Source organism: Oncorhynchus nerka, linkage group LG3, assembly GCF_034236695.1.
Source record: "Oncorhynchus nerka isolate Pitt River linkage group LG3, Oner_Uvic_2.0, whole genome shotgun sequence".
NCBI lineage: Eukaryota > Metazoa > Chordata > Actinopteri > Salmoniformes > Salmonidae > Oncorhynchus > Oncorhynchus nerka.
Window position 1 is genome coordinate 4,249,149 of NC_088398.1, and position 15,108 is coordinate 4,264,256.

The 15,108-nt window shown below is 42.3% G+C and overlaps 2 protein-coding genes across 2 annotated transcripts; both read left to right on the forward strand.

Annotated features, from left to right (window-relative positions):
- The first annotated feature begins 939 nt into the window (after positions 1-939).
- Positions 940-3,253, forward strand: si:ch211-120k19.1 (uncharacterized protein LOC563199 homolog). Its single transcript, XM_065005912.1, is given in 6 exon segments — positions 940-1,031; positions 1,482-1,685; positions 1,989-2,414; positions 2,565-2,635; positions 2,745-2,774; positions 3,008-3,253. Coding segments are annotated over 4 exon segments (657 nt in total). The 5' UTR covers positions 940-1,031; positions 1,482-1,685; positions 1,989-1,993; the 3' UTR covers positions 3,143-3,253.
- Positions 3,254-7,876: 4,623 nt separating this feature from the next.
- rpl18 (ribosomal protein L18) lies at positions 7,877-13,983 on the forward strand. The gene is made up of 7 exons (XM_029650111.1): positions 7,877-7,975; positions 8,697-8,783; positions 9,012-9,119; positions 11,160-11,258; positions 11,619-11,742; positions 12,057-12,126; positions 13,853-13,983. Exons 1-7 carry the CDS (start codon positions 7,973-7,975, stop codon positions 13,926-13,928), a joined length of 567 nt encoding a protein of 188 aa, XP_029505971.1. The 5' UTR covers positions 7,877-7,972; the 3' UTR covers positions 13,929-13,983.
- The last annotated feature ends 1,125 nt before the right edge of the window (positions 13,984-15,108 follow it).

A 15,108-nucleotide genomic window follows, 5' to 3' on the forward strand; every position in this document is an offset into this window, starting at 1 on the left:
CCAGGGAAGATTCTGTCCAAGGTGTAATTGGAATGATTAAATAATGGTCATTTAGCAGACAGAATAACGGTCCATGCAGGAATCAAACCCATAACATTAGGGATGCCAGCATCATGCTCCAACAAGCTGGACCATCAAAACCACTTATTAAACAAAAACTATTCTACAATATAGAACAACACAAAGAAAACTCACCTTGGCACTGCTGTGGCTATCTCTAGCTCTGTAGACTGACTCCCAATAATGTGTCAGAAAGAGAGGATGAGGTACAGATGGAGAGAGGTGGGGTTTCGTGGTTGATTATGTGTCTGTGTGTGTATGTGTCTCAATGAGTCAATGCTGAACGTCACACATCAATCCCCTGCTCTGAGACAGAGCAGCCCGACAAATGAAGAGTGGCTGGGGAAGTGAGGGATGAGAGACAGAGACAAGAAAGAGGGCAATTATCTGAGAAGTCAACTGCTTGTAGAAGCGTAGGCGCACATCTCCATTGTGAGGAACACTAAAGGCAGCTTGTTAACTACTGAAAGACACAACGCACCAGTTGAGGTACTTAACAAGCTGTTCATTATCACATTTTCTGAGCTCAGAGCTGAGGTGGTTGCTAATGGCACATTGCCCTTTAGGTTCTGCAGAGGTCTGCCCTAGCACTCTATTTTACATATCTATGGCAGCACAGCGAATGAATAGACTATCCTCACCGCATAACTGAATAACAGGTAGTGTGTGTGTGTGTGTTATTTCAAATAGGAAAATCTATAGGCCTCCATCCCAAAGTGGGAGCGGAAATGATTGCCACCATCTTATTCCATGTAATTGGGAGTTTGGGGTGAACTATTCCTTTAAATATATACACTGTGCTTATCATTGTAAATTCAACTTACCACATGTAACCAGAGGAGGGAAGTGTGGTTTCAGGAGTGGCATCTATTTTTAGTGCAGCCACATGCGTGAGACCAGGGTCTACTCTGCCTTTGAGAAACGGCATGTTGGTATAGATTTGCTGACTTATACTGTGGACCATTACTTTGGTAAGTGACATCACCCATAACCCTTTTCCAGCAGTAAAGAGTAGGAGTGTGGATCTTTGTTGTCACTATTGACCGTTTTGCAGCAAGTAGCCACATACACATGGCTGTGGCAATGAATGGGAATGTGTTGAGAAACGGAATACCATTCTCCCACCAAAGTCAGTTATAAACACACGATCTGAGCACATCAGTCAAATGTCCTGCATTTAATAGGCTAGTACAGTAGGCTACTTTAAAAGCATAGTGGTAGTAGCACTGTAGTTATACTGTATTTAGGTTGATTGGTGGTATTGTACCAGTATGACAACTCTTGCTATTCATCAGATCTGTCTAATTCATGTTCTAAACACTACATTCTGTATCCCTCTTCTTTTCCTCCATGTATCCATTCACCCTCCCTCCTGCTTTCCCCATCTGTGCTTTTCTCACATGCTGTCATTGCAAATGAAGGCTACTAGGTAAAGCCTTATCACACTCCCTCTGATAGAACTTTGACCAGCCAAGCAGACCTCTCTGACCTCTGAGAACCTGCCTCTTATTGGCTGAGAATTCCATTGACCCACCCTTCCGTGTCCTCCAGCAGCAAGCACTGTGAATCTTGTGCCTCTGCCACTGCTGTGTTCCAAGCGGTGGATGAGACAGCTAAGTTGTAAGGTAAGTTGTCTCTCCTTTGTCTAAAGCAAGGAGTCAGAGCTCAATTTGACAAGGCAAAACAACAAGGTTATTTTGTTTAATTTATCTATCATAGCCCACTGGATTTGAGGATTGGGTGGGACCTTAGAAAATATGGTGTAATGAAATCAAAAGTCCACTTTTATCCAAAATAAAATGATCAGTGAATCTAGCTTGTGATGCTGATAGCCTATAAGTAAGTGAAATATAATTAATTAGTCATAAGGAATGTTTTCTTTCTTATTCCATAATGTTAACACTTTGTTTCTCCCCTGAATTCACCAGTAACCATGAGTCGAGCCTGGGCCTTGTTTAAGGCCCACCCCTACATCAGCAATGTGGTCGGATACACAACCCTGTTCGCATCCGCGGACCTCATACAGCAAAGCATGCTTGGATGGAAACAGAGTGGAGGATTAAACACAGACGAGGGAACACACACCATCCATGACTCAGAGGGGGCCAAGCTTAACATGGAGGAAACCAATATTTCCACTGGTACTAAAAGTGTCACAACATGGGCTGATATTGACTGGTCCCAGACCGCTCGAGTGGCCTTTGTTGGGTTCTGTTTCCATGCCAATTTCAACTACCATTGGCTGAAGGGGCTGGAGAGGATGTTGCCAGGGGGAGGGGCCAAAATGGTGTCAGGGAAGGTAGTGCTGGATCAACTGGTTGCTGCCCCCGCTACTATCAGTGCCTTCTTCATAGGTAGTTGTGTGTGTGTGTGTGTGTGTGTGTGTGTGTGTGGCTGAGGAGTAAGTTTCACACATCCCCAAGTGCTACACGTGTGTTGGTGTGATATAATTTCAATGTGTAAGGCTTAAACATTGTTCTATAATATGAGTTACTCTTTTTAAGGTCTTAGTGTATTAGAAAACAAAGAGGACCCATTGGAAAACTGGAGGGAGAAATTCTGAACTTCATACAAGGTAAGGATGCAGAGCATGAATTAGTTGCTGAAGGAAGAGAGGAAAGTCTAGGTCACCACAACCACATTAATGGTCTCTCTGTCTCCCTCTCTTTTGTTGTGTATGACAGACTGGAGTGGTGTACTGGTCAACAATGCAGGTAGAAACAATAACAACACATTATATGCATACACACACACACACACTGATCTCTCTCTCTCTCCCCCTCTCTCTCTCTCTCTCTCTCTTTCTCTCTCGCTCTCTCTCTCTGTCTCTCTCTCTGTCTCTCTCTCTCTCTCTCTCTCTTTCTCTCTCTGTCTCTCTCTCTCTCTCTCTCTCTCTCTCTCTCTCTCTCTCTCTCTCTCTCTCTCTCTCTCTCTCTCTCTCTCTCAGGCATTGAATTTCTCCCTGGTTCCCCCAGTTGCTCGTACAGTGTTTGTGGGTGGCATCACGCTGGTGTGGACAGTATTCCTGTGCCATTTCAGACAGCAGAAAGATGATACACAAACCAAACCCCCCTCTCACTGATATGAATGTTATTGGATGAGCTGTGTGATGACAAAATAGTGACAACTATTTCATTGAATAGCTTTTATGTGCTGCACGCTTATAACTTGATTAAAGTAGTATTTTAAAGAATGTGTTTTTCATCTTTGCATGATGGCAGGCAGCCTAGCAGTTAAGAGCGTTGGGCCACTAACTGGAAGGTCGCTGGTGCGAATCCCCGAGCCTACAAGGTGATATATCTGTTGATAAGCCCTTGAGCAAGGCACTTAACCCTAATTGCTCCTGTAAGTCGCTCTGGATAAGAGCATCTGCTAAATGAAAGCAAATATATATATATACACTGCTCAAAAAAATAAAGGGAACACTTAAACAACACAATGTAACTCCAAGTCAATCACACTTCTGTGAAATCAAACTGTCCACTTCGGAAGCAACACTGATTGACAATACATTTCACATGCTGTTGTGCAAATGGAATAGACAACAGGTGGAAATTATAGGCAATTAGCAAGACACCCCCAATAAAAGAGTGGTTCTGCAGGTGGTGACCACAGACACCTTCTTAGTTCCAATGCTTCCTGGCTGATGTTTTGGTCACTTTTGAATGCTGGCGGTGCTTTCACTCTAGTGGTAGCATGAGACGGAGTCTACAACCCACACAAGTGGCTCAGGTAGTGTAGCTCATCCAGGATGGCACATCAATGCGAGCTGTGGCAAGAAGGTTTGCTGTGTCTGTCAGCGTAGTGTCCAGAGCATGGAGGCGCTACCAGGAGACAGGCCAGTACATCAGGAGACGTGGAGGAGGCCGTAGGAGGGCAACAACCCAGCAGCAGGACCGCTACCTCCGCCTTTGTGCAAGGAGGAGCACTGCCAGAGCCCTGCAAAATGACCACCAGCAGGCCACAAATGTGCATGTGTCTGCTCAAACGGTCAGAAACAGACTCCATGAGGGTGGTATGAGGGCCCGACGTCCACAGGTGGGGGTTGTGCTTACAGCCCAACACAGAGAACACCAAGATTGGTAAATTGGCCACTGGCGCCCTGTCTATCTTCACAGATGAAAGCAGGTTCACACTGAGCACGTGACAGACGTGACAGAGTCTGGAGACGCCGTGGAGAACGTTCTGCTGCCTGCAACATCCTCCAGCATGACCGGTTTGGCGGTGTGTCAGTCATGGTGTGGGGTGGTATTTCTTTGGGGGGCCGCACAGCCCTCCATGTGCTCGCCAGAGGTAGCCTGACTGCTGTAATTTTTATCATAGGTACACTTCAACTGAGAGAGACGGAATCTAAAACAAAATCCAGCAAATCACATTGTATGATTTTTAAGTAATTAATTAGCATTTTATTGCATGACATAAGTATTTGATACATCAGAAAAGCAGAACTTAATATTTGGTACAGAAATTTTTGTTTGCAATTACAGAGATCATACGTTTCCTGTAGTTCTTGACCAGGTTTGCACACACTGCAGCAGGGATTTTGGCCCACTCCTCCATACAGACCTTCTCCAGATCCTTCAGGTTTCGGGGCTGTCACTGGGCAATAGGGACTTTCAGCTCCCTCCAATGATTTTCTATTGGGTTCAGGTCTGGAGACTGGCTAGGTCACTCCAGTACCTTGAGATGCTTCTTACGGAGCCACTTCTTATTTGCCCTGGCTGTGTGTTTCGGCTCATTGTCGTGCTGGAAGACCCAGCCATGACCCATCTTCAATGCTCTTACTGAGGGAAGGAGGTTGTTGGCCAAGATCTTGTGCGATACATGGCCCCATCCATCTTCCCCTCAATACGGTGCAGTCGTCCTGTCCCCTTTGCAGAAAAGCATCCCCAAAGAATGATGTTTCTACCTCCATGCTTCACGGTTGGGATGGTGTTCTTGAGGTTGTACTCATCCTTCTTCCTCCAAAACACGGTAAAAGGAGTTTAGACCAAAAGCTCTATTTTTGTCTCATCAGACCACATGACCTTCTCCCATTCCTCCACTGGATCATCCAGATGGTCATTGGCAAACTTCAGACGGGCCTGGACATGCGCTGGCTTGAGCAGGGGGACCTTGCGTGCGCTGCAGGATTTTAATCCATGACGGCGTAGTGTTGCTAATGGTTTTCTTTGAGACTGTGGTCCCAGCTCTCTTCAGGTCATTGACCAGGTCCTGCCATGTAGTTCTGGGCTGATCCCTCACCTTCCTCATGATCATTGATGCCCCACGAGGTGAGATCTTGCATGGAGCCCCAGACCGAGGGTGATTGACCATCATCTTGAACTTCCATTTTCTAATAATTGCGCCAACAGTTGTTGCCTTCTCACAAAGCTGCTTGCCTATTGTCCTGTAACCCATCCCAGCCTTGTGCAGGTCTACAATTTTATCACACAGCTCTCTGGTCTTGGCCATTGTGGAGAGGTTGGAGTCTGTTTGGGTGAGTGTGTGGACAGGTGTCTTTTATACAGGTACCAAACAGGTGCAGTTAATACAGGTAATGAGTGGAGAACAGGGGGGGATTCTTAAAGAAAAACTAACAGGTCTGTGAGAGCCGGAATTCTTACTGGTTGGTAGGTGATCAAATACTTAAGTCATGCAATAAAATGCTAATGAATTACTTAAAAATTATACAATGTGATTTTCTGGATTTTGTTTTAGATTCTGTCTCTCACAGTTGAAGTGTACCTATGATAAACATTACAGACCTCTACATGCTTTGTAAGTCGGAAAACCTTCAAAATCGGCAGTGTATCAAATACTTGTTCTCCCCACTGTATATGTACAGTACCAGTCAAAAGTTTGGACACACCTTCTCATTTACGGTTTTTTCTTTAATAGTACTATTTTTTACATTGTAGAAAATAGTGCAGACCTCAAAACTATGAAATAACACATACAGAATCATGTAGTAACCAAAAAAAGTGTTGAACAAATCAAAATAGATTTTAGATTTTAGATTCTTCAAAGTAACCACCCTTCACCTTGATGACAGCTTTGCACACTCTTGGCATTCTCTTAACCAGCTTCACCTGGAATGCTTTTCCAACAGCCAACCAGCTTGAAGGAGTTCCCACATATGCTGAGCACTTGTTAGCTGCTTTTCCTTCACTCTGTGGTCCAACTCATCCCAAACCATCTCAATTGGGTTGAGGTTGGGTGATTGTGGAACCCCGGTCATCTTATGCAGCACTCCATCACTCTCTCCCTTACATTCCTGGAGGTGTGTTTTGGGTCTTTGTCCTGTTGAAAAACAAATGATAGTCCCACTAAGGGAAAACCAGATGGGATAGCGTATCGCTGCAGAATGCTGTGGTAGGCTTGCTGGTTAAGTGTGCCTTGAATTCTAAATAAATCCCTGAAAGTGTCAACAGCAAAGCACCCCTACACCATCCCACCTCCTCCTCCATGCTTCACGGTGGGAACCACACATGCGGAGATCATCCTTTCACCTACTCTGCGTCTCACAAAGACACGGCGGTTCGAACCAAAACTCAGACCCAAGGACAAATTTCCACGAGACTTGCTTGTACTCGTGTTTCTTGCCCAAACAAGTCTCTTCTTCTTATTGGTGTCCTTTAGTAGTGGTTTCTATGCACCAATTCGACCATGAAGGCCTGATCACGCAGTGTCCTCTGAACAGTTGATGTTGAGATGCGTCTGCTACTTGAACTCTGTGAAGGATTTATTTGGGCTGCAATCTGAAGTGCAAATATTTGTAATGAACTTTTCCTCTGCAGCAGAGGTAACTCTGGGTCTTCCTATCCTGTGGTGGTCCTCATGAGAATCAGTTTCATCATAGTTTATGGTTTTTGCGACTGCACTTGAAGAAACTTTCAAAGTTCTTGAAATGTTCCGCATTGACTGACCTTCACGTCTTAAAGTAATGATTGACTGTCATTTCGCTTTGCTTATTTGAGCTGTTCTTGCCATAATATGGACCTTGTCTTGTACCAAATAGGGCTAACTTCTGTATACCACCCCTACCTTGTCACAACACAACTGATTGGCTCAATCGCATTAAGAAGGACAGAAATTCCAGAAATGAACTTTTAACATAGTTAATTAAAGGTTAAATAAATAAATTACTAAAAATAAAAACAAGTCACACCTGTTCATTTAAATGTATTCCAGGTGACTACCTCATGAAGCTGGTTGACAGAATGCCAAGAGTGTGCAAAGTTGTCATCAAGGCAAAGGGTGGCTACTTTGAAGAATCTCAAATATAAAATATATTTTGATTTGTTCAACACTTTTTGGCTTACTACATGATTCCATATGCATTTTTTCATAGTTTTGAGGTCTTCACTATTATTCTACAATGTAGAAAATAGTACAAATAAAGAAAAACCCTTGAATGAGGAGGTGTGTCCAAACTTTTGACTGGTACTGTATATGTGAAAAATGCATTTTTTTTCTAACTCTCAAAGCTGGAACTATGAATTCTGACACAAAAACATACATATTTAAATATTTTATCAAGTTAAAAAATAAAGAGCCTGACAAATTACAAGAAGAGAAGCTAGTTACATTTTCTGTTCTGTTAATAAAATTGGCTATTAATTGTATGTAAATCACATGGTAAAATATAATAGACTACTGTATTTTGAAATGTAATTTGTTTTTCACATAGTGGTTTTATTGGTTAGAAAGTCACTTCACACTAGCCTATACACAATTGATGAATGGATTAAATTAATTAACGAATAGACTAACATAAAATATAAATATAATGACTTTTGGACGACGTGATGATCACACAGGAAGTAATAGCAAAACAGCCAACGAAAATGCGTGTGACCTCCGTAATCGCGGAGATGTGTTTATCGCGAGACAGCGACCTTTCCTTTTTCCTTTCCACTCTGAGTCTAAGATGGTAGGTACAGATTCTGAAAACATCGTTAATGCTCCGACTTGATAATCTAAGTCCATCCTCACTTTTACAGTAGCACAACTCAACAATTTCCATTTAAATATTTGCCTTGATGTCTTTGGTTTGAATTCCGAATGGTATTGACATACTATTTGGCGTTTTAGCGATACGGTTCAGTCCTTCACTACCGGGGTTTAGCGTCACAGTAGCTAGCTTGCTACCTGGTATTTTCACTAATTACTGAAAGACTGCGTGTAATTTAGACAAGATAATGGTACTGCTGTTCGAGAAATGTCGGTAACTTTTGTATCTTCGTTTTGAGGCTTTTCCATGTCCGAATGTATCGGATATCTGACTAGGTTGATGGCCCTAAATGAAAACGTGCTATTTGACCAGTGTTGGTGAACTATGTTACTCCACTGTCTCACTAGTTAGCGGCTGTGTATGAGACTGCAACGTTATGCTAAACGATATGCCGCCAAATTCAAGTTTGGTATGAATTATTTGTGTGCTGTTTAGGTATGAGTTACACAGACCACGTCTACTAACGTTACAATCGTTTGAGGCCTAGCCATAAAGCATAGGGTTCAGAAGCATGCAAAGGTATTTTTCCTGGCACAGTGATCAGAAGTGTCATTAACACTGTAACTAATGATTTGGTTTTCAATTGATCAGTGCGCGAATGGCAAGTTTGTATGTGTTTACCTGCACCATCTATTCGCAGGGAGTTGACATCCGACACAACAAGGACCGTAAGGTGCACCGAAAGGAGCCCAAGAGTCAGGATATCTACCTGAGGCTCCTGGTCAAGGTAAGTGTCACAACCTTTTATACATTGATTCAAGTTAACATTAAGACATTGTCATGTAAATAAGTAGTCCGACAACTAAGTTGTTGATTTTCCCATCGTAATGTTATACTTTTTTTGGTTCATTGTAAAATCTATGCAGCACATAGGTCAGAGTAACCCTTGTTAACATTTTACATTGAGTAGTCAATACTTTCTACTTAATAAATGTTTATGTTCTCTTTCCCACAGCTGTACAGATTCCTGGCCCGTCGCTCCACTGCTCCCTTCAACAAGGTGGTCCTCAGGAGGCTCTTCATGAGCAGGACCCACAGGCCTCCGATATCAGTGTCCCGCATGGTGAGTTACATCTGTCCCTTTGCTGTGTTTTTAACCTGCTACAGAATCAAATTGCTACAGAATCAAATTGCTACAATCAACAAAATTGAATGGCAGTAACGTTCACAGATTCAAATACTTAAGAGGGCAACAGTACAAGTGGGAGGACAACTTCAGCTGGTACTCCTGCTTATGCCTGTTGCGCTACAATGCTTTATTGGTGCTTTTGACACTTCCTTGCTCAAACGGTCTAGTTATGATTCTCTTTTGACCTTTGACTCCTATGTCGTTAATATACCTTCTGATGATTTGGTACCTTTGAGTGAGCTGGAGATCTTTCCACCTCTCATGTGACTTCTTGAACATGTCCCATTTTGGGTGGCAGGTAGCCTAGCGATTTTAGAGCATTGGGCCAGTAACCGAAAGGTCGCTGGTTCCAACCCACTAGGTGAAAACTCTGTCATGCCCTTATTGCTCCTGTGTCTGCTAAATTACTTAAATGTAATGGCCCAGTTTCCCAAATGCATTTTAAGACTAAATTCATTGTTGGAGCTTTGTACAAGCTCAGCGGTTTCCCAAAACCATCGTTACTAAAATTGGACTTGAAACCGCTCATTATTTACTGAGTGTTCGTCGTTGGGTGCTTCTTTTGCCCATCTGCGTCACTTTATACACAAGATCTCCGCTAAACATGGAATCAAGATGTTTCTGACCGCAGATAACTTCAGAACAAAGTTGACTACAAATACGAAGTTGCAAATGTCTTTATTGTTACAAATGAGCAAAGGATAATAATAAATAAAAAAAATCTTGCAATGGAAACCGAGATGACCGCATTAAAACAGGCTAAGGGGGATATAAGTGGTATCACTGAGTGGTCATGACTTCAAAACCAACTTATACTCTATCATACTTACACTGTCAAATCCCAGCTGTACGATACCAAGGGTCCTACAGCTCATTAGGGATGACGTTAAGAGATTGACAGTTCTACCTTTTAGCGCTATAGGGACGAGCAGAGGTGATAAAGGACATACTCCCTGGGCTACCGTTCCTTATGTCCTCTGTACCCCTTCAATTCTCTCAGTACTGGTTTAAAGAGATGTGTAGTTTATTTTCTGGCTTATTGTGGAAAGATAAGAAGCCAATCATTAACCATTCACTGTCCATGTCAAGAAGCAAGGGTGGATTAGCTGTTCCTGTTTATTTGTATTACTTGTCTTGTGACAGTAATTTGATCTCTGTATCATCATTATGGTATTACCCAGAGTGCTACTGTAAGATAAGCCACTTGAGTTTGTAAACCACAGTGCTTCAGCATGGAAGTCATGGATTTGTTGACTATGGAAAGAGTGTCATCGGCCCTCCAGGACTATGACAACGGGCTAGACTCTAGCGGGGACCATTTATATGTAAATCAAAGAGCCTTGCCTAATATATTAATACTCTGTATGTGTTTGAACTGTACACCCCCCACCCCCCCAGGCTTGAGTCTAACCGGTCACACAGGATAAGATTAAACACATATAAAACATATGCCTATTTCAGTCAGCTAAATTGATTTGATGTTCAATTAGTTATATTTTTATAGTTGTAGGCTTTTGCCTCAATATTTCATGTGTAACATGTGCAATGATGACAAATCTTATTTGGTGCATTATTATTGGATTAGACAAAACTGCCTAAATATTTGTAGTCAACGGTGGTAATATCTCTCTAGGTTCTGATCTGTCGTCAGTATGATTTGAATGGAGAAAGTTGATCTGAGAGCTGCGCTGCCTTTCTTTCGTTCCGATCAGTATTGAGGCAGCTCCAACCATGCACTTGTGAACGTTCTCGCAGTGTTGTGTTTTTGGGAAGCTCTTGTTACATATTCGCCAGTTTGTAGGAACGATGCATCAATTAACCCTCGTTAGCCTAAGTTCCATTGCTATTGAGAAACCGGGACAATGTCCTTCCAGGTTTATTGATATGAATACATAGCAAAGTGAAAGCATCTTAGTATTTATCTTTACTGTGTGGCGGTTGTCCCTCGTCTGAACTATTTGACGTCCTCTTCAGATCCGTAAGATGAAACTGCCTGGTCGTGAGAACCGAACCGCAGTTGTCGTGGGAACCGTCACTGATGATGTCAGAATTCAGGATATCCCCAAGCTCAAGGTAAAGGTTGTTTTAACTTACTGGATGCCTGTTTAGGTCAGGCTTTTGCTCCAGCACTAACACCTGGTTTAACCTGGGGTGTATTTATTTGGGAAACTGTTTAAGAGCAAAACTAGCATTTCTATTGGACAAATTCAGGTAGGTCCCTCCGTTGCCTTTGCTTCCGTTTTAAGAAACGTTTTGCAATAATCGGTGGAGTAAATACACCCCTGACTATTTTAATCTGGTGTTGGGCTACAACAAAAGCCTTCACGCCCTGTAACTAGGTAGCTCTTCTGGACTAGTGTTAGACTACTTCACTGAAAATTAATTAAGTGTTAACACGAGTTGCTAAACGTGCTCTGTTCTCCCTTCCCTTAGGTGTGCGCTCTGAAGGTGACTGACGGTGCTCGCCGCAGGATCCTGAAGGCCGGAGGTCAGGTCATGACCTTTGACCAGCTGGCTCTGGCTGCCCCCAAAGGACAGGGCACCGTGCTGCTGTCAGGTAAGAACACTGCTAGTTTGAACGATGTTCAAATTTAAAGTTATGCTGGGAATATTCTGTTGTACCTTTACTCTACAGTCCTGTTACTGTTATCACCGCCACAGTCGGATTACGGCTAAACCCTGCCTGTTTCTAAAATGTCTCTTAAACCTAACCTTAACCACACTGCTAACCTAAATCTGCCTAAATTAAGGCCAAAAAGCTAATTTTGTGTTCCTTCATTTTTACATCATAGGCAATTTTGGCTTTGTGGCTATTAAGTAGTGACAGTCCTGTTACTCTGGTCTGAAACTCACTTGTTTTCCTTCTTTCAGGACCCCGTAAGGGCAGAGAGGTGTACAGGCATTTTGGAAAAGCCTGTGGAACCCCCCACAGTCACACCAAGTGAGTATTGTACCCCTTTCTTGAGATTGCTGCTCTCCTAGGGTTTAATTCAATATCTATCAACTTAGAGAATGTTTTCCAAATGGTTTGACAAGTTCGTTCCAGTTTGGTTTTCACTGAAAATCAAATGTTTTTAAACGGAGGACACTTTGTGAATATTGAGAACTTCGATAAGATGTTTTGTTAGTACAGGGGCTTGTTGTGGAGAGCCCTACTTTAGAATGAGGATATTAGGTGTGCATTGTGCAGAGAAGGACAACCATGTTTCTCTTGTCATGTAGAAACAATTGTCAGTTTGTCTGCAGTGTTCTAATCTATATGTTGCACCTCACTGAATTAGCACCTGAGCCCAGTGTTAAAAAAACGGCAATTGAATTAATTGTTAGAATGTAATATTTCAAAACTGGTAAATGAGTTTTGGGTCCTCTGTATAGGGATTTGGATTTTGTAATCCAATCTGACCTTTAATCATCAGGAAGATTTGTTTTTGCGTTTTCAAAACTCAAAAGGCAGTGATTAGGGTTGTATTAGATGGCGATCCTCCTGATCCCACTGGAAGGGTGCATTCGGGGTGGGTTTATAAAGGTGGAAGGCACTACAACCAAGATATGTCAATATAACTAAGGTGAGGAGGTTTAAAATACTCTTACATCTGAATTAATTTGACTGCAGTATAGGTACTGAATGTGGCAATTTTGTTTGTATTGAGAAGTGTCAAATACAGGGATGATTTCAAAGAAGGTCATCCACGTGAATCATGTAGATCTGAACTAAATTGGGGGGGGGGGGGGGGGTACTTAGCCGTGATGGTGAGAGCGGTGTGCAGACAGTGATTGTCCTTCTATTATGTTGGATTAATGAATCTTTTCATTTCGCTTGTAAGAACAAGGGCACAGGCCAGTCTGACTAAGCTTTGCGGTCAGGTAGACTGAGAGAGACAGCCATAAAGGGAAAAGGAGCACAGTCACACGTGCAACTTTACATCGTTGAACACCACAAGTAACAAAAATGTCGTTGTGTTTTTGGGCCCTCACCAGTTTGCATCCCTGCAAGTAAATGCATGTACCTTTTTTGATTCCGTGTTTAATCGTCACCTACAGGGGTTGCAGGTGTAATTGCAGGGTACAGTGAAAATGTTACGATATAAATACAAATACCACTATATACATTAGTTTACTCCTCTCGGGTTCCCTATGACAGTTTAGTGGTAGTGCCATAACCTGTCCAGTAGATGGCGAGGTGTAGGTAGGCCTGTTCAAAGCACTAGACATCTGGATTAAGTGATCTTGATGTTGTGGCCTCTTGATCTGAATGATCCATCTGATTTTATTTTTTGAAAACGTCCAGATTGATCTTGAATTGCAAAACGGAGAATTCAGAATCTGGATCATTCTGATCCAAATAAAACGTTTTTGGTGTAGAACAATTTGTTGAACTCAATGTTTGTTTACAAAATATTAAAAATGTATGCGCCTGAGATCCACTAGATTCACTTTCTCCAACCCAGTTATATTATATCAGTGATTACTTGAAGGAACGGAGAAGGAAAAATGTGTAATTTAAATGCATCAGGCCTAGCTGTATTTTGCTAGTTTTGTCCCCAGACTATAGCTTTGCTTTACATTAAGTTGAAGGACTGGCAGATTTGCATTATCTGCAGAATCTAGGAAGTGGTTTGAAACACTTATAAACACTGAATTAATGGCGTATCTCTTCTCTCCCTCAGGCCCTACATTCGCTCCAAGGGCAGGAAGTTTGAACGTGCTCGTGGGCGCAGATCCAGCCGTGGATACAAGGCCTAAAGTCTTTTTTGTTTTCCCTGGAATCTGATACAAATAAAGAGCGATATAAAATGAATCGATGTCTCTGTCCATTTGTTTTTTTTCAGAGCTTTATTGCGCTTGCATAGTACATTTACATAGTAAATGTCTAGTACTTCACTCTAGACATTTTCTTGTGCAAACCTGAAGGACAACTTGAATCAAGCTACTATTTCTATTCACTCCTAGGACCAGTTTTATAACATTTAGTACTATTAATACAATTGTTTTTCAATGCCTTGTGCAATATTTTTTATTTAGATAGGTGATGAGTGCATTGGAAGCATGGACAGTCTAGCCTAGACCGTATTGACTAGACTGATGACAAGACTGGACTATCTGTGGCCTCCACAATGCGGTGCACTGGCGCCGTTAACTATTGGAGAATGTCGGTAGGTCCGGAATGTCTTTCCTTATCAGGATTGGACTTCCTCCCCGCCGCTCAAACTATCCAGTCCACCCGTGTTTCATACACGCTTCCTGGAGGATAACCACAGCCGTCTTACGGAGCAAGCAAGCCGGGGAGGTAGAATGAGGTAATTTGAGTTCAGTCTATACAGTTGGATTAATATTTACACGGTTATTTTACCAATTGAGTATTAAGTAGCTATCTCCAAGCTAGCTTGTCAGCATATTGTTGCTAACTGACGTTAGTGAAATGACATTGTTTAGCTAGCTAATGACAAAATGATGGCCAGCCGGATAGCGCCTCGCTGCTAACGTTAGATATTGTGGCTAGACCGAGTTTTTAGCCAGGATAAACAACCAGTTGCGTTTATAACGTTCTACCTAGCCAATACATCATTTTCACCACAGCATTGTTGACTAGCATGCTATCCACTACTGTAACAAGTTGGGATATCTCATATTGTCTAGCTTGCTGCTAACCCCAATTGAACGTTAACTGCTTTGTATACTGTATTCCCTGGCGATGGCTACTGTAGCTACCAGTCAACACAACATGGGTAACTATAACATTTTGAAACGTCAGAAGTAGCTAGCTAACTTATCAGCTAGCTTGCAATAGTTACGCACAGACTGCTGAGCAATGATTATTAACTGTAGTTAACACTTGTCATTTGCTAACGTTAGATCGCTACGAAACTAGTAGCTCGATGGCTTCATTCTAAGCCAACGTTATTTGTCAGTCGCTCTATCATAC

Coding starts and splice junctions, on each gene's coding strand:
- rpl18 (XM_029650111.1), top strand. Junction 8,784..9,011: donor ACCTGAGGCTCCTGGTCAAG/GTAAGTGTCACA, acceptor TCTTTCCCACAG/CTGTACAGATTCCTGGCCCG. Junction 11,743..12,056: donor GGGCACCGTGCTGCTGTCAG/GTAAGAACACTG, acceptor TCCTTCTTTCAG/GACCCCGTAAGGGCAGAGAG.